The following is a 17,311-nucleotide window of genomic DNA, read 5'->3' on the forward strand; positions in this document are numbered from 1 at the left end:
GAAGGGGTGCCTGGGTAGCTCAGTCAGTTAAGTGCCTGCCTTCTGCTCAGGTCATGATCCCAGGGACCTGGGATCGAGCCCCAGGGTGGGCTCCCTGCTCAGAGGGGAGTCTGCTTCTCCCTTTCCCTCTGCCTCTCCCCCTGCTTGTACTCTCTCTCTGTCAAATAAATAAATAAATAAACAAAATCTTAAAATAATGAATGGCTGTTGGATTCATCTTATGCTTTTTCTGTACCTGTTGATAGGATCATATTATTTTTCTTCTTTAGTGTATTAATGTGCAAATTATGTTCATTGGTTTTCAAATGTTGAACCAGCCTTGTATGCCTGGAACAAATCCTGCTTTGCTGTAGTGTATACTTTTTTATACATTGTTAGATTTGATTGATAATATTTTGTTGAGATTTTTTTCCGTAGTTCATGAGACTGTCTTATGTGAGAGCTGGTGCCTATTTCTACTCCCCACCCTTTTCCAGCACTTCTAAGAATACTTGAAATATGCAACAGACACGTTCTGGCTAATCCATTTCCTAACACTCTTACTACCAAGTCCCTAGAAAAGAACATCCCATTGATAAGAAGTATCAAGCGTTAACTTCATAGATGATGTATGAGAACGGAAACTGCTCTCTTCAGTATGAGTTGGTAGGTGGCTGTTGCCTCATTCCTATTGGGTAGAGACGTCAGAGGCATTTGCACTTGGGGCCTGACTGGCCTCTATTGGATACCGCCCCAGGCAGTCTTCCTGGTTCTTTCATATGCCCAGAAGCCTCAAATCAGTGCACCACCTCCAAGCAGCTCTGTCGTGTAAGGCGAATCCTCAGACCAAAGCTTTCTGTGCAACTTTGAAATCAGACCCCCTCACACCTTTTATTCATAATAGAAGAGAAGGAGGTGAAAACATGCTTCTTTTTCATTGTTTTCATCTCTTCTGGGACTGGTATAGTCCTCTTCTCTCAGTTTGCATCTGTCTAGCCCGTCAGAATCATTTCCATTATTGTTTTCAGTCTCTCTTTTCCACTGAGCACAGAATATCATCATCTTTTCAAAAATCCATCCTGACAGTCTTTATCTTCTAATCACTATGTTTACACCATTTACATTAAATGTCATTTTTGTAAATTTTGGAATTGTCTATTCTGTTTTCTCTTTCCTGCCATCTTTTAGAGTTTAAATACTCTTTTAGTATACCATTTTAATTTATTTATTGGTTTCTTAATTATGCGTATTTTGTCCATTTCTTTTAGTGAGTTAAAATATATATGCGTAACTTTAAAACTATTTAGAGTTAATATTTTACCACTTCACTTTACAGCCCCCTATTATCCTTTTCCCCTTTCCCCTACCCATTGTAGTCACCATGTCCACTACATCTACATATAATGACGACTCCACCAAACTATACTATGTAATTTTTTGCTTTTCAACAGTGATGAATTTTTTAAAAACTTAAGAGGAGGAAAATATTTTATTATATTCACCCAGATATTTACTGTTATCTTCTATTCCTTTCTGGAGTTCCAAGTGTTCCTCTGATATCATTTCCCTTCCACCCAAAGAACTTTTGTACTTTTTTACAGCAGGTCTGCCGGCAACAAATTCAATTGGTTTTCTTTCATCAAAGAACGTATTTATTTTCATTCCTGAAGGATATTTGTACTGATATTGAATTCTGGTTTGCCAGTTCTTTTCCTTTAACACTTTCAAAATGCTGTGCCACTGCCTCCTGGCTTTAATTGGTATCTAATGAAAAATCAGAGTCATTCAAAGCATTTTTTCCTTATATGTAATGTACCTTTTTATTTGTTTATTTATTTGGGGGCTGCTTTCAAGATATTTTTCTTATCTTTGGTTTTTAGCAGTTTTATTATTATGTGTATATGTATACTTTTTTTAAAAAGATTTATTTATTTGAGAGAGAGAGAGAATGAGTGGGAGGGGCAGAGGGAGAGGGAGTGGGAGAGAGAATCTCAAGCAGACTCCACACTGAGTGTGGAGCCCAATGCGGGGCTCGGTCCCAGGACCCCAAGACCACAACCTGAGCAGAAACCAAGAGTTGAATGCTCAACCAACTGAGCCACCGAGGTGCCCCTGAGCATACTTTTCTCTGAGCTTGTCTTTGACTTTGGGGTTCCTTAAACTTCTTGAATCTATAAATTTATATCTTTCACCAGATTTGAGGAATTTGCCACCATTATTTCTTTAAATTATATTTTTCTGTGCCAACACTTACTCCACTCTATCTGGGATTCCAGGGTATCAGTATTAGATATTTGACATTGTCTCACAGGTTCCTGAGACTTTGGCCACTTTTAAATTTGTTTTCTGTGTATAGTTCTAATTGGACCATTTCAATTGTGTTAGCTTTAAAACTGAATTCCGTGATTTCCTTGTTGGTATTCAGCCCATCCAGTGAATATTTTATTTCAGTTGTAATGTTTTTCAGTTTTACACACTTTGTATGTGTATGATTCCTATGTAATGAAAAATTGGAAATAGCATCATAAATCATAATTTGGTACGTTCAGAATATTTTTCACCTTAAAATCTTATAAGCTATTTTTGCAAACTTCTAAATTTCAGATGAGGATGAAGTGCATTATATGCCTTCATAATAATACATTCTGTATGATATGTATAGCCAATAATCTACCGATTTAACACTTGTTATGTGACTTTTTATTTAGAGGATGTTTTGAAGATTATTGAAGATGAAGGCTTTAAAATACTGATGCAAAGACAAATTGTATTATCAGAAGAGGAAGCACAAACACTGTGCAAGGAATATGAAAACGAAGATTATTTTGAAAAGCTTATCGAAAAAATGACCAGGTAAAGTAGATTTCAGGTTTAGAAGGCACAGTCTGATTTAGGTCTTCTTTCAACCCTGCCTTGGTCAAGTCTCCACACCTCTCAGTTCTGTAAACGTGTGCTGAATCTACTTCTTTGCCAGCCTCACTCCTGTCTCAAGTCTCTGCTCCACTGTCCACCTTCTCGCATCCGCCTGGAATGTTACCGGAGCAATGGCAAGGCCCGGGTGAAGGTGCTGGAGTCCTCTGAGTCAAATGCCAGAAATCCAAGCAGAGAGCATAATGATTCTCAAGGGTTTTGGTAATCCTTAAGATCCCTAGTCCTAGGAAAAGAATGAGGTACTAGAAAACTAACAGGTTTCCGGAAGAGTAAGTGAAATAGCAGGTGTGACAGAACTCCAGCAAGGGTATATAAATCAGCAGGAATCTGGGAACAAAATAGGAACCGATCAATCAGAACCAAGGCCCTTCTCTTCCCTTCCTTAATCTGCTTCCATCCTTTCGTAAGGTGTTCAGTATGCTCTCGAGAGTACAGCAATAGAAATTCATCTTAGACTCTTGAAAAAAGGATTATCTTGACAAGTTTTTAGTCTGTTTAACAAATGTAGTTGTATTATCTATATGCAGTTAACTAGTGAGCCAAACTTTTTGTTTCTTTTTCCAACAGTGGTCCATCTCTAGCCCTTGTTTTAGTAAGAGACCATGGTTTACAACACTGGAAAGAGTTAATTGGACCAGGTAGTGTTGAGAAAGCCAAAGAATATCTTCCAGAGAGGTAGGATTCATATCATGGGCCCCAACCTTTTTTCATGGGAGACATTTTAGTTTCTTTTTGGATGTGGGTACAGGAACCACAGCTCTAGTCCAAGGGAGGTTCTCAGGAAAACTTCTTTTCCTGATTATGACCAGAGGCCAAGCCTGGTGGCAGCCTGAGTAAGGCCAAGGCTTTGCAGAAGAAGGTTGTGGGATACTTGGTGTGAGATGGGAAAGTAAGCGGTGGGTACCAAGCCAAAAGACCATCTCCTAGCCTTGGTAGGAATCGATTCAGGAGAAGAAAGGCTCCCTTCAAGTGAGCAAGAACAGAGAAGCTCTGTCAGATACAGCAAGCTTGACGTACATGTTGGTAGAATAAATAACAATACTAATGAAGTATCACATACAAACTTTGAAATGTTTTCTTTTGGGTAGGAGATCTGGAGTCTGACTTGTTCTGGACATGGACACATTTTACTCCTTATTTAGCCCTACAGTTACCATAAAGGATAATAGGGGTTGGTCTGTAAGTGGTATGAGCAGAGTGCCACAGAACCTCTTAAGGAAGTGTAGCATAGAATGCAAGGCATGGCATCCGGGACAGGAATTCCTGTCAACCCAAGGCCTATGCTTGTAGCCATACTGTTCTGGAAATTATGGTTTCAAGTGCGGAGGTAGTGAGCAGCACAGAGACATTTTCTCCAGGTGAAGGCACTCGGTGTCTGCCCCTCTCTACCTCACTATTACAGTGAAGATTCCAACCAGAGCCCTTATGATCCCTATGTTGCTACAAGTTCACAGCTCATCTTGACTGCTATATTTTATTGGGTCCCCCTTCTTCAGTTTCCTTGGCTCTACCCAGTTCTTTTGGGGTTGCTTTTGAAATAACCCAGCAGAGCTCTGCCCTTCCCCGCACTTGGGTATCAAATTCTGCGCGGCATTGCTAAATCTGAAATATGGTCACTTGCATAAAGGAGAATCACAGCAACCCCTCATTCCCATCACCTACTCACTCTATCCCACCCCTTCCCTCCACACACATTTCCCCGATAATCACGGCTAACAGCGCCGCGGAGGGGCTGCTTGTAGTTCTCTCTACTGAGCAGAGTAAGTGCTGGTGATACCTTCACTGTGCAAATCCCCCACCCCTGGCAATCACAGGCTCCAGGGGTCTTGGGCTAGAAGGGTCTTCAAATCAGAGTCGTGAGAACTGCTGAGGGTCAAGTGGGAAGGTCAAATTGGATCAGGCGAAAAGGAAATCTGAATGTATCAGCAAAAGCAACGAGGTAAGAAGGGGGTCTAAGGAGAGAAAGCCAAGTTACCGGTGAAGTTGGTTCATTAACAAGAGAGGACATTATTCACTATGGGGGGATTTTGTGGGCTGGCAGTTCAGAACTATGTGTAAAGGGCAGAAAATGAAATAAGCAGAGAGTATATCCTCTACTAAAATATATGTAGATAAAGAGATGGGGGGAAAAGGGCTGTTGAAAAAACCATCAAGGAACAACAGTTGATTTAGGAGGTGTATGTGTTCATCTATCGTAGGGGAAGCAGAACCAGGATAAACTGCCCAACCCGGGGGCGCCTGGGTGGCTCAGTTGGTTAAGTGTCTGCCTCTTGGTTTCAGCTCAGGTCCTGATCTCAGGGTCATAGGATCGAGCCCCACAGAGGGCTCTGCACGTAGCGGGGAGTCTGCTTGAGATTCTCTCTCTCCTTCCCTTTCTGGCCCTCCCCCTACTCACACACTATCTTAATAAATAAATAAATAAAATCTTAAACAAAACAAAACAAAAACCTGCCTAACCCAACATGTCCAGTACTATCAACCTCATTCCTGTCTCTTCCCCCGTAGCCATCCTGTCTGTTCCTCTCTCATCTCTGCGCTTGCTCTGCTGGAGGGCTCCATGGCAGTGTCTCCTGGATTCAGTGTTTGTAATTTGGGGTCTTTGGTATACAGTCAGATGCCATCTCTAGTGCTTGATAATATTTAGTGATGAAGGAAGGGAAAGGAATATTTATTGAGAGCGTAATATGCACCATATATTTCAAATTTATCATCTGATTACATCCTCAAAATCTCCTTCCAAAGCAGCTTTATTACTTTATTACTTATATTTGTAATCATGATTATTTCAGTGTTCATGTTCTTTCTTCCTAATGGCTGTTAAACTTCCTTGTAAGGAAGGCGTATACTCCAAGCCACTCTATAATTATTGCCTTTCGCACAGTGTCCAGATCAGGAATGAGTGGCTTGATGACTTTTGGACAATTTATATAGTGTTCTGTTGTGTCAGTTTATAACTACATTATGTTACGCTCTAACAGTGCTTAACTTGACTTCTTTTTTAAAGTTTATGCGTACGATTTGCAATGGAAGATTTGCCCATCAACCAGTTGTATGGAAGTGACTCATTAGAAGCAGCCCGGAGGGAAATACAATATTTCTTTCCTCCTCAAAACACTTTAGCACTGCTTAAACCTCATGTCACACAGGAACAAAGAGGTAAATATTTAGAAATAAAAATCAGTGTGTCCATTTCCTTCAGATTTTGTGAAAACTTTCAAACTATGGAAAAGCTAGAAGAATAGTTCCACAGATGCCCACATCCCTCGATCTAGATTTAACAGTAAACTTTTGTCATATTTGCTCTCTTGCCCTACTTCCCTCTTCCTTCTCTCTGTCCCTCTTGTAATCAAAATGAAACTGAATTTTGTTGAAGTCCTTTTCAGAGTTGATGGAGATGGCAATGTTTTTCTCCATAGATATACTAATAGGAAAGATCATGTTCATGATATTTCTAATATCGAGCCATTCTTCCATTCCTGTATAGACTTCACTTAGTCTTGAGGTATTTTTCAGATGTGCTTTTGATTCTATTTGCTTGTATTTCATTTGGGATTTTCCGCGTTGAGACAGTGAGATTGGTCTGTCCTTTTCATTTTTTGTGCGAGGTTTAGATAACAGTGTAATACTTCGTAAAAAGAATGTACATGTCTTCATTCGCAGTACTCTGGAGGAGTTTAAGCAGCAGTGGGGTTGGTATTTGAAGATTTGGTAGAGTCTTCCTGTGAAAACATCTGGGCCTGTTATCTTTTTTGTGGGATAATTCTTTGACCACTTTCTCTGTGGAGAAAGTCTTCTATGGAAATTGATCTATTTAAACTTTTTACCTGCACTATAGTTAATTAGAGTTAATTTTGCTAAGTTGTATTTTCCTAGGAAATTATCCGTTTCATCTGTATAGAGTTCACGTTCTTTTGTTATCATGTTTAGTTTCCTCATTTTCAATGGTTATTTTCACCCTGCCATTTCTTCATTTGTTGTCTTTCAAACAAACAGAATTTGATTTATTTATGAGTTTTATTTCCTGTTTTTAAACTCATTACTTTCTGTTTTTTTTAAAAAAAGTTGCCTTTGATTCTCTAGTAGTTTTTTAAAATGTTCTTCTAGCTTTTTAAATTTAATTCATTTATTTTCATTATTTTTGTTAATATAAATTTTTGAAGTTATATGTTTTCCTCGATCACTGCTTTAATTTCTTCTGATTACCCCATAGATTTTAATGCATAGAGTTTTCATTCACATTATTTTTTATTTATTTTATTTATATATATTTTTATTATTTTTATTTTATTTTTATTTTTTAAGAAATTCTGCACTCTTCTCTATTTGTCTGCTTGGTGATCATATCTTATTTTTTCTGTACTGAACGCAATGATTGAGCTTTCTGGAAGTCATCTCTGACCTTCCCAGAGAGTTAATAGTTTACTTGCCTGTGGTTCCAGGAGCCTTTTACATTGCTCTTTATAATAATGACCACCTTTTTAAGCTGTGTTTCTAGTCCAGGCCCTCTGAGCAGACAAGATCTGGAAGAAGTGTTTAATGTTCCATTCATATTTGTTCCCACAGCGCCTCCCATAGGGCAGATCCTGGCTGCCACCTTGATAAGAGGAGAAGTCCAGCCTTCCTCAGGCTTTCTATCGATTATGCTCAAGGTCGACCTTAGAGACCAGCATGGCATCAGAGCACTTCTAAATGCTTTTGATCTGGACCAAAGAAAAAACTGTTTTACCAGAAAGCTCCTAATTCCTCATTTGGTTCACTGAATGTAGCCTTTAAAGTATAGGCTGTTGCGAGATTTTGATGAGATCTACTTTAATTCCCTCAAATAGTGCCTTGCTACTTCAGGGAGAAGTGTTCAGATGGGCTCTCCCTTTTCAATCCAGATCTAGCAACGACTTCTTCCTTGACATTTGCAGCATGGAGATGAAAACATGTCTTCAACTTTCAGCCCAGAGGCACACCCCTCCCACCCTCCTTATCGTCTATGAGACGTTTCTGGTGGGTTCTGGAAAGGTGCATCTCAGAGACTGAACATCTGCATTAATATATTAATGTTGCTCTGAATGTCGATCTGATGCATTTCAGTTCAATTTAGTTTAGCATAGTTCTAGCTTTTTAAGCCACAGTATGCAAGTAAAATGATTACTTTCCTTAGTTATTGCAGTCTACTTGAATATGGAACAAAAGTGGAGGCACTCTACAAGATTACCAAATATCTGTTTTCCCTAGAGGAGATCTTGGAACTTATTAGAAAGGCTGGATTTGAAATAACACAGATGAAGGGAATACTCCTAAATGAAGAAGAAGCAGAAAAAATTTATTCAAAAATAACAGGAAAAGACTTTTATCAAGATGTATTAGAAGTGTTATCTGAGTAAGTTTCTGATACAGAGTTCTTTGCATTATAAGAGTAGTAAATATTCATTATAGAAACTGAAAAATACAAAATGTAATTAAAAAATTCCATTCATTTGGCAAAAATTAACAAGACAGGAAACAAATATTGGCGAGGATGTGGAGAAAGGGCAACCCTCTTACACTGTTGGTGGGAATGCAAGCTGGTACAGCCACTCTGGAAAACAGTATGGAGATCCCTCAAGATGTTAAGAATAGAGCTACTCTGCGACCCAGCAATTGCACTACTAGCTATTTACCCCAAAGATACAGTTGTAGTGAAAAGGGGCACCTGCACCCCAATGTTCATAGCAGCAATATCCACAATAGCTAAACTGTGGAAGGAGCCAAGATGCCCTTCAACGGACGAATGGATAAAGAAGATGTGGTCCATGTATACAATGGAATATTACTCAGCCATCAGAAAGGATGAATACCCACCATTTGCATTGACATGGTTGGAACTGGAGGGGATTATGCTAAGTGAAATAAGTCAAGCAGAGAAAGACAATTATATGGTTTCACTTACATGTGGAACATAAGGAATAGCATGGAGGACTTTAGGTGAAGGAAGGGAAAAATGAAGGTGGGGGAAATCAGAGGGGGAGATGAACCATGAGAGACTATGGACTCCGGGAAACAAACTGAGGGTTTCAGAGGGGAGGGGGGATGGCTTAGCCTGGTGTTGGGTATTAAGGAGGGCACATATTGCATGGAGCGCTGGGTGTTATATGCAAACAATGAATCATGGAACACTACATCAAAAACTAATGATGTACTGTATGATGACTAGCATAACATTAAAAAAAAACTCTTGAAAGAGAAACTGAACACATTCTTAAAAGAAAAAAATTCCATTCATTAAAAGACACCCTATTAATATTTGGGGTTCATTTCTTTTCTACTCTCTTCCTTCCCTACCTTCTTCTTCCTTCCTTTGTTTCTTTAGGTCTTCACATTAGGTATAGAGGTGATCTGGGTTCCAGTTTTTGCTTTTAATTCCCTGCTCTGTAAGCATATTTAAGCTGTACCTCAGTTGCCTCATCTGTAAAATGGAGTTAATAATGGCATCTATCTCTTTGTTATATAGGTTCGAGGGTTATATAATTGATACATTAAAAATACTTGGAATGGGGCCTGGCGTTTATTTCTAGAATTAAACTACAGCACTCTTCTAGCACAACAACCTATTGGAAGGGGGGAAAATGGAAAAAAAAAAAAAGCACAGAATCACACTGATAAGGACAAAGAATAAAGACAAAGCATGCCATTCTGTCTTTAGCTGTATACGCATTCTCTGTAGGTGTAAATAGCCCAGGTCATTTGAAAGCTTTCTTATTTGCAGGGGTCCATCTTTGGTCTTGGTTCTGACCAAGTGGAATGCTGTTTCAGACTGGAGACGATTGATGGGTCCCACAGACCCAGATGAGGCAAAACTACTGTCCCCAGACTCTATCCGAGCCAAGTTTGGAAGAAGTATTTTGAAAAATGCTGTCCATGGAGCGTCTAATACGTACGAAGCAATGGAGAGCATAAATAGAATTTTTCAAGAGTTTGTTCCTGAGAATCCTGAGGGAAACTAAAGTAAGTACCTCTTTAATTATTGTTTTCTTTTCTTTGCTTATTACTGTGACTGAATGCAGGACAAGACTGTGCCAGAAAGACCAGAACTTTCCCCGTAGCCATGAATCAGACACTCTGTGCTGTTCCACAGCAGCCTTGAAGCTACATATACAAATGTATATGGATTGAGTTTACTTAGCTGTTGATGGAAAGTTTGGAAACTTTTCTGTCCTAGGCAAGGTGGGAAACAGAGCACAAGCTAGGTGGCTTTTCCCATTAAACCTACTTTCCTTCTTTATTTTCAAAGTGCAGGCTCACAAATGTATGCCTGTATGGTTCTGACAGCTGACTGGAGTGTGACTGTAGAGTCTCTTCACATGTGGAGGGTCATCCCTACTCGAATGAGCCAAACTGAGAATCAGTATCCGGAGCGTAATGAGAAAGCAGTGTTACATGGAGAAACCTCTCCACACCCAACCAGGTTCCTAGGGGAGAGAAGTATACATTGCTCCCTTAATAGTGTCATTTAGGCTATGATTCCTCCTGGTATAAGAACATTGTATCAAAACATTAAGTCATAAAATAAAAATAAATTTGGGCCACAGTGAAGCTCATTCCAGAAGTCTCACTCAATTATAGACCAAGGCATGAGGGCACAACCCATAAACATTTATGTTGGAAAATACGTATTGTGTGTCTGCCTCAACTGCAGATTCTTGGTTAATACAGAAATGGCTGAATGGAGGTGGTTGCTTTCAGAAAAGCGCAAATCGAATGGGGAGACAAAACTCAAAGAAGCAGCATCTAATTATAGTCACTAGAAGACAGTACAGTATTAAACATACCAGGGATGCATGACTAGTGGGGAAGGAGGTGAGTGGAACTGCATTCTGTTTATAGCATCAGTTAGCAATATGGTGTAGATCTAGGCTAACATCTGCATATCCCCCCTTTTTTGATGAGGGGAGCATTATGAATAATATGGGGTATTTTAAATTAGTGTATAATTAAGTGCTGAATTGACAGGTGTATGTTTGATGGTTAGGAGCTGGAGAAGGTAAGGAATGAAATCAATCTTGGAAAGTAGGGAGGATTTTCAAAATCAGAGGTAAGGAAGAGAAATCAGTTTAAAGAAAGAGAAATCAGTTTAAAAGTTTTTAAACCATCATATACATATATGCTTGATGCTTTTATGTAAAGACCCATTGCTGGTTTCTGTCTTACTATGTCTACTGTACTCTATCATATCATGTTAAGGTCTTGTTGGTCTCTTTCAGACCTTCAAGAATCATTTATTCAGCTCTTGCTATATGCTGAACAGTGTTGCAAGACTGAATATACACAGTCCTTGTCCTCAAACTCTAGAACTCTAAAAGCAGGAGATAGAAAATGAACATGTGTTCTAGGGTTCTTAGGGGTAAGCACAGAGTGCTTTGAGCAGATGCATATAGGAGATGAAGGAAAATGAGATGCAACTTATCTAGGCTGGAGACATTGCAATAAAATGAAAGATTACAGCAACCTTAACTAGTAAGAGAAATGGTGAGTTAGTGGTAAGTGGAATGATGAGAGCGTTCTTAGAAAGCTACCTTACACCCACAGGACTTGATGACTGACTACCACTCTACCAAATAAGTGGGAAAAGATAAAGCTTCCTGGCTTGAGTGACTGAGGAAATGACCTAACCATTCCCAGACAAGGAACCCGGAAGGGAGAAGTAGGTTGGAAGGAAATACTATGAGTTCTGTTCTGGTCATGTTAGGAGGAGGGCATCTGAATTGAGAGTTAAGTTCAGCCCTCAGAGCAGGGGAGTCAAGAGGGCTCCATTGGAGTGATGGAGAATGTCAGCAAAATGGTGACAAAGCCAGCTCCAAGCTCCCATCCTTCCAAAGAAACACTGAAAAACAACCAGAAACTATCAGAACTCTGGAAAATAATCAAAGGTTTACAGCTCCCAAATATGAAAAGGCAACTTAAAAATGATATGAAAGTTTTGTGACATTTTTACTTACCCTACCACTTGCCCAGCATGGTGACAGTCTTGAAGATCGCAGCCTGCTTCCAGTGTGTGACCCATGTCTCTGGCTCCAGAGAGAAGAGAGCAGATATTATTTACAAATTACTGTGTTTTTCTGTTCTATCTGGAGGCTACCTGAAGGATGACACAGGCATTCATCTCTGTTTCACCAAACCCAGAAACCACTCAGGGAGGAAAAGCGGTGGACATTGATTAAAAACATTGTATGGTGATCAAAAACCCCACAACTGTCTGATGACAAAGATTATGGTTGACATATACAACAGACCACCTAAAGCTAGGGAGGAAAACTGAGGAGAGAGATTTTCTTTGGGCAATTGGGGCATTCAGAAGCAGTAATGCATCCTGGGGAATTTTGGGGGCCATGCACATGCTCACGACAAGATACATGCTCAGAGAAGATCTGACAGACCCTAATTTTTTACCATTGGCTGATGGATAGGCTTAGTACAAGCAGTGAGTGAAGGCTGAGACAGGATAGTAAATGGCCTGGCCAAGTGTTTAAAGAAGTGCCAAGGACAGAGCCAGTCTACCGAGACTTGGAGAGGTGCTTTGTTGTTGTTGTTTTTAAACTCCTGATTTTCAAGGAAGTCTCAGTTAAAACACTGGCTGAACACAAACTGAATGTTCACCAACCAAAAAGAGCAAACCCTGGGGAAGAAGGAAAATCTCACTTCCAGAGTTGCCACGTTATAGTAGTTGAATGTCCAGTTTTCAACAACAACAGCAACAACAACAACAACCATGAAAGATACAAGGAAATAGAAAGGTATGGCCCATTCACAGGAAAAAAAGTTGACAGAAACCATCCCTGAGGAAGCCTAGACGTTGGACTTAACTGGATGAAGACTTTAAATCAACTGTCTTACTATGCTCAAAGAGCTTAAGGAAACCATGGGTAAAAAGCTAAAGGAAAACAGGAAAATAACGTATGAACAAAATGAGAATATCAACAAAGAGAGATTAAAAATAAACTGAAAAGGAATCCTGGAGCTGAAAAGTTCAATAACTGAATTGAAAAATTCATTAGAGGGGCTCAAGACAAATTTGAGCAGGCGGAAGAAAAAAAATCAGTGAGCTAGAAGCGCAGTGGGAATTATCCAGTCTTAGGAGTGGAAATGAAAAAGAACGAAAGTGAACACAGCCTAAGGGATCTTTGGGACACTATTATGTAGACCAACGTATGCATGATGGGAATCCTAGAAAGAAGAGAGTGAGAGAAAGGAGTAGAAATCATGGCGGAAAACTTCCCAAATATAATGAAATGCCAAGCAGAATCAAAGAGCTCCACACTGAGGTATATTATAGTTGAATTGTCGAAAGCCAAAAACAAAGAATCTTATCAGTAAGAAAGAAATGACTTGTTATGTACATAGAATCCTCAATAGCAGCTTATTTCTCATAAGAAACCACAGAAGCCAGAACACAGTGGATAACACATTTAAAATGTTGAGAGAAAAAAACTGTCAACAAAGAATTCTATATTTGGCAAAAGTATCCTTCAGGAGTGAAGGTGGAACTAAGACATTCCCAAGTTAACAAAAACAAAAGGAATTCATTACTAATAGACCTGTCTACAAGAAATGCTAAAGGGAGTACTTTAAACTGAAATGAAAGGACACTAGACAGTAACTCAAAGCCATTTGAGGAAATAAAGCACACTAGTAACAATAACTACATAAGTAAATGTAAAAAAGCCAATATTTTTGTACTTTGGTTTCTTTTTTTTTTTTTTTTTAAAGATTTTATTTATTTATTTAACAGAGATAGAGACAGCCAGCGAGAGAGGGAACACAAGCAGGGGGAGTGGGAGAGGAAGAAGCAGGCTCATAGCAGAGGAGCCTGATGTGGGGCTCGAACCCAGAATGTTGGGATCACGCCCTGAGCCGAAGGCAGACGCTTAACCGCTGTGCCACCCAGGCGCCCCTGTACTTTGGTTTCTAACTCCTCTTTCTTCCCTATAGTATGTAGACAATGATGAAATAACGACTATAAGTATGTGTTAATGGGCACACAGTGTATAAATATATGCAATCTGTGACAATAATAATATAAAAGAGAGGGAGAGAGCATATGCAAATTGCTAAAATCAGAAGTGAAAGAAGGGACATTACTACTGAATTCACAAAAATAAAAAGGGTTATAAGAGAATTCTATGAAGAATTTTATACCAACAAATTGGATAAACTAGGTGACATGTGAATTCCTAGGAAGACACAAACTAGCAAAACTGACTCAAGAGGAAACAGAAAATCTGAATCGACCTATAACAAGTAAGGAGAACAAATTAGTAATTAAAATCTTGCCAAAAAAAAAGAAAAACCCAGGACTAGATGGCTTCATTAGTGAATTCTTTTTTTTTTTTTTAAGATTTTATTTATTTATTCAACAGAGATAGAGACAGCCAGCGAGAGAGGGAACACAAGCAGGGGGAGTGGGAGAGGAAGAAGCAGGCTCATAGTGGAGGAGCCTGATGTGGGGCTCGATCCCAGAACACCGGGATCACGCCCTGAGCCGAAGGCAGATGCTTAACCGCTGTGCCACCCAGGCGCCCCTCATTAGTGAATTCTATCAAACAATAAAATAAGAATTAACTCTGATTCTCAGGCTCTACAAAAAAAAAAAAATTGAAAAGAAAGGGAAACTTCTTAATTCATTCTATGAGGTCAGCATTACCCCTGACAGGGCCAGCCAAAGAGGCTTCATGAAAAATTACAGAGCAATATACCTTTTGAATATATCAGTGCTAAAATCGTCAATAAAATACTAGCATGCTGAATTCAGCAGCATATTAAAAGGATTATACACTGTGATCAAGTGAGATTTATCTTAGGAATACCAGGTAGTTCAGCATATGAAAGTCAAAGAGTGTAACACACCACACTAATAGAATGAAGAAAAAACAGATATCTCAATTTATACAGAAAAAGCATTAGACAAAATCCAACACCCTTTCATGATAAAAACACTCGATAAATTTAGTATAAAGAACTTCCTCATCATGATAAAAGCCATATGTGTAAAACCCAGAGCTAGCATCATACTACAATGGTGAAGGGCTGAAAGCTTTTCTTCTAAGATCAGGATCTCTGCTTTTGCCATTTCCATTTAATGTAGTACTGGAAGGTCCAGCCAGAGCAATTAGGCAAGAAAAAGAAATAAAAACATCCAAATTGGAATATTATTAGCAGGTAGCATGATCTTATAGCTAATAAACCCTGAAGAATCACATACACATACAAAAAAATTGTTGGAACTAATTATGTAAAGGTGCAGGATACAAAATCAACCCACAAAATTCATTCATGTTTCTATACGCTAACAATGGAAAATCCCAAAAGGAAATTAAGGGAGCAATTCAATTTACCATAGCATCAAAATAGCAAAATACTTAGAGATAAATTTAGTCAATGCGCAAGTGCAAGAATTTTGTACTGAAAGGTATGAAACAATGCTGAAAGAAACTAAAGAAGACAAATAAATGGAAAGACACCCTGTGTTCATAACTTGGGAAACTTAATAACAATGCTACCCAAAGTAATCTACAGAGTCATTGCAAGCCTTAAAAAAATCCCATTAGTGTTTTTTACAGAGATGGAAAGACCCATCCTAAAATTCATATGAAATTTCAAAGGACTTAGAAGAGCCAAGACAATCTTGAAAAACAACAAAATTGGAGCACTCCCACTTCCTGATTTCAAAGCTTATTACAAAGTGACTGTAGTCAAAACAGTGTGGCTGTGGCATAAGGATAGACTGATGGAGTTGAATTGAGAACCTATAAGTAAACCTTCACATTAATCATTATGTTGATGTTCAATAAGGGTGCCAAGATCATTTAGTAAAAAGAGAATAGTCTCTTTGATAAATAGTACTGGGAAGACTAGATATCTACATTTAAAATAATGAAGTTGGACCATCACCTTACACTATATACAAAAATTAATTTAAAATGGATCAAAGACCTACATTTAAGAGCTGAAACTATAAAACTCTTAGAAGAAAACATAGGGGAAAATCTGTGGGACCTTGGACTCGGCAGTGGTTTCTTAAATGTCATGCCAAAGGCACAGGCAACAAAAGAAAAAGGAGATAACTTGGTCTTAATGAAAAATAAAAACTTTGTGCATCAAAGGAAACTATCGAGAGAGTGAAAAGACAACCCTCAGAATGGAAGAAAATATTTACAAATTCTGTATCTGATAAGGGTTTAATATCAGAAATGGATAAAGGGCTTGAATAGGCCTTTCTTCAAAGAAGATCAACAAATGGCCAACAAGCATATGAAAAGGTCCTCAACACAATTAGTCATTAGAAAAACGTCGGTCAAAACCACAAGATGCCACTTCACACCGAACTAGAATGGCTGCAATAAACAAGAGAATATACAAGTGTTGGTAAGGATGTGGAGAAGTTGTACCCTTATGTATTATGCTGGGATTATAAAATGGGGGAGCTACCATGGATGACAGTGTGGCAGTTCCTCAAAAGGTTAAACATGGAATTACATCTGACCCATCAATTCTGCTCCTAGATATATATCCAAGAAAATTGAAAACAGGATATAAACATTTACTTGTACAGCAATGTTCGATAGCATAATTCACAACAGTCAAAGGGTGAAAACAACCCAAGTGTCCATCCATAGAAAGATGGATAAACGAATATGGTATACACCTACGATGGAATATTATTTAGATGCAAAAAGGAATGAAGTATTGGTAATATGCTTCAACATGGATGAACCTTGAAAACATTATGTTAAATGAAATAAGCCAGACACAAAAGGACAAATATCGTGCGATTCCACTTCTAAGAGATACCTCGGATCGGCAAATTCCTAGGGACAGAAAGTGGACTAGAACTTGATAGATACAGTTTCCTTTCAGGGGAATGAACATTTTTGGAGAAGATTGTGATGGTCGCAAACAATGTGAATATAACTAAGACCACTGATTTGTACACTTGAAAATAGTTAAAATGGTACATTTTATGTTATATATATTTTACCACAATGAAAATGGTTTAAAAATAAAATAAGAATAGTTTCTCAGGAAGGCAACTCACAGTAGAGTTCTTCAAAACCCCTCCTAAAGCTGCACAAAATTAGGCTCGCCTTGCATTTATTTTTATTTATTTATTTTTTTAGAGATTGGGTATAGAACATATGTTTATTTTTTTTTCTTCCAAGTTTTTATTTAGATTCCAGTTAGTTAACGTACAGTGTGATATTGGTTTCAAGAATGGAATTTAGTGATTCATCACTTATGTACAACACCCAGTGCTCATCACAAGTGCCCTCCTTAGTCCCTATCACACACCCAGCTCATCCCCCCCAACTCCCTGTCTAGCAATTCTTGGTTTGTTCTCTGTAGTTAAGAGTCCGTTTTATGGTTTGTCTCTCTGGCT

At 38.6% G+C, this 17,311-nt stretch overlaps 1 protein-coding gene across 1 annotated transcript in view; it reads left to right on the forward strand.

Moving 5' to 3' along the window:
- NME8 (NME/NM23 family member 8) overlaps positions 1–17,311 on the forward strand; it is a 57,443-nt gene that overhangs the window by 31,104 nt on the left and 9,028 nt on the right. Inside the window, exons 12-16 of the mRNA XM_087861197.1 lie at positions 2,688–2,832; positions 3,478–3,585; positions 5,915–6,066; positions 8,137–8,281; positions 9,647–9,885. Of these exons, the coding sequence (XP_087717323.1) occupies positions 2,688–2,832; positions 3,478–3,585; positions 5,915–6,066; positions 8,137–8,281; positions 9,647–9,884 (788 nt within the window). The 3' untranslated portion in view covers position 9,885. The remainder of the gene's footprint in view (positions 1–2,687; positions 2,833–3,477; positions 3,586–5,914; positions 6,067–8,136; positions 8,282–9,646; positions 9,886–17,311) is intronic.

This window comes from Ursus americanus, chromosome 3, assembly GCF_024610735.1.
Source record: "Ursus americanus isolate L20-20 chromosome 3, mUrsAme1.1.p, whole genome shotgun sequence".
In the NCBI taxonomy this organism is placed as follows: domain Eukaryota; kingdom Metazoa; phylum Chordata; class Mammalia; order Carnivora; family Ursidae; genus Ursus; species Ursus americanus.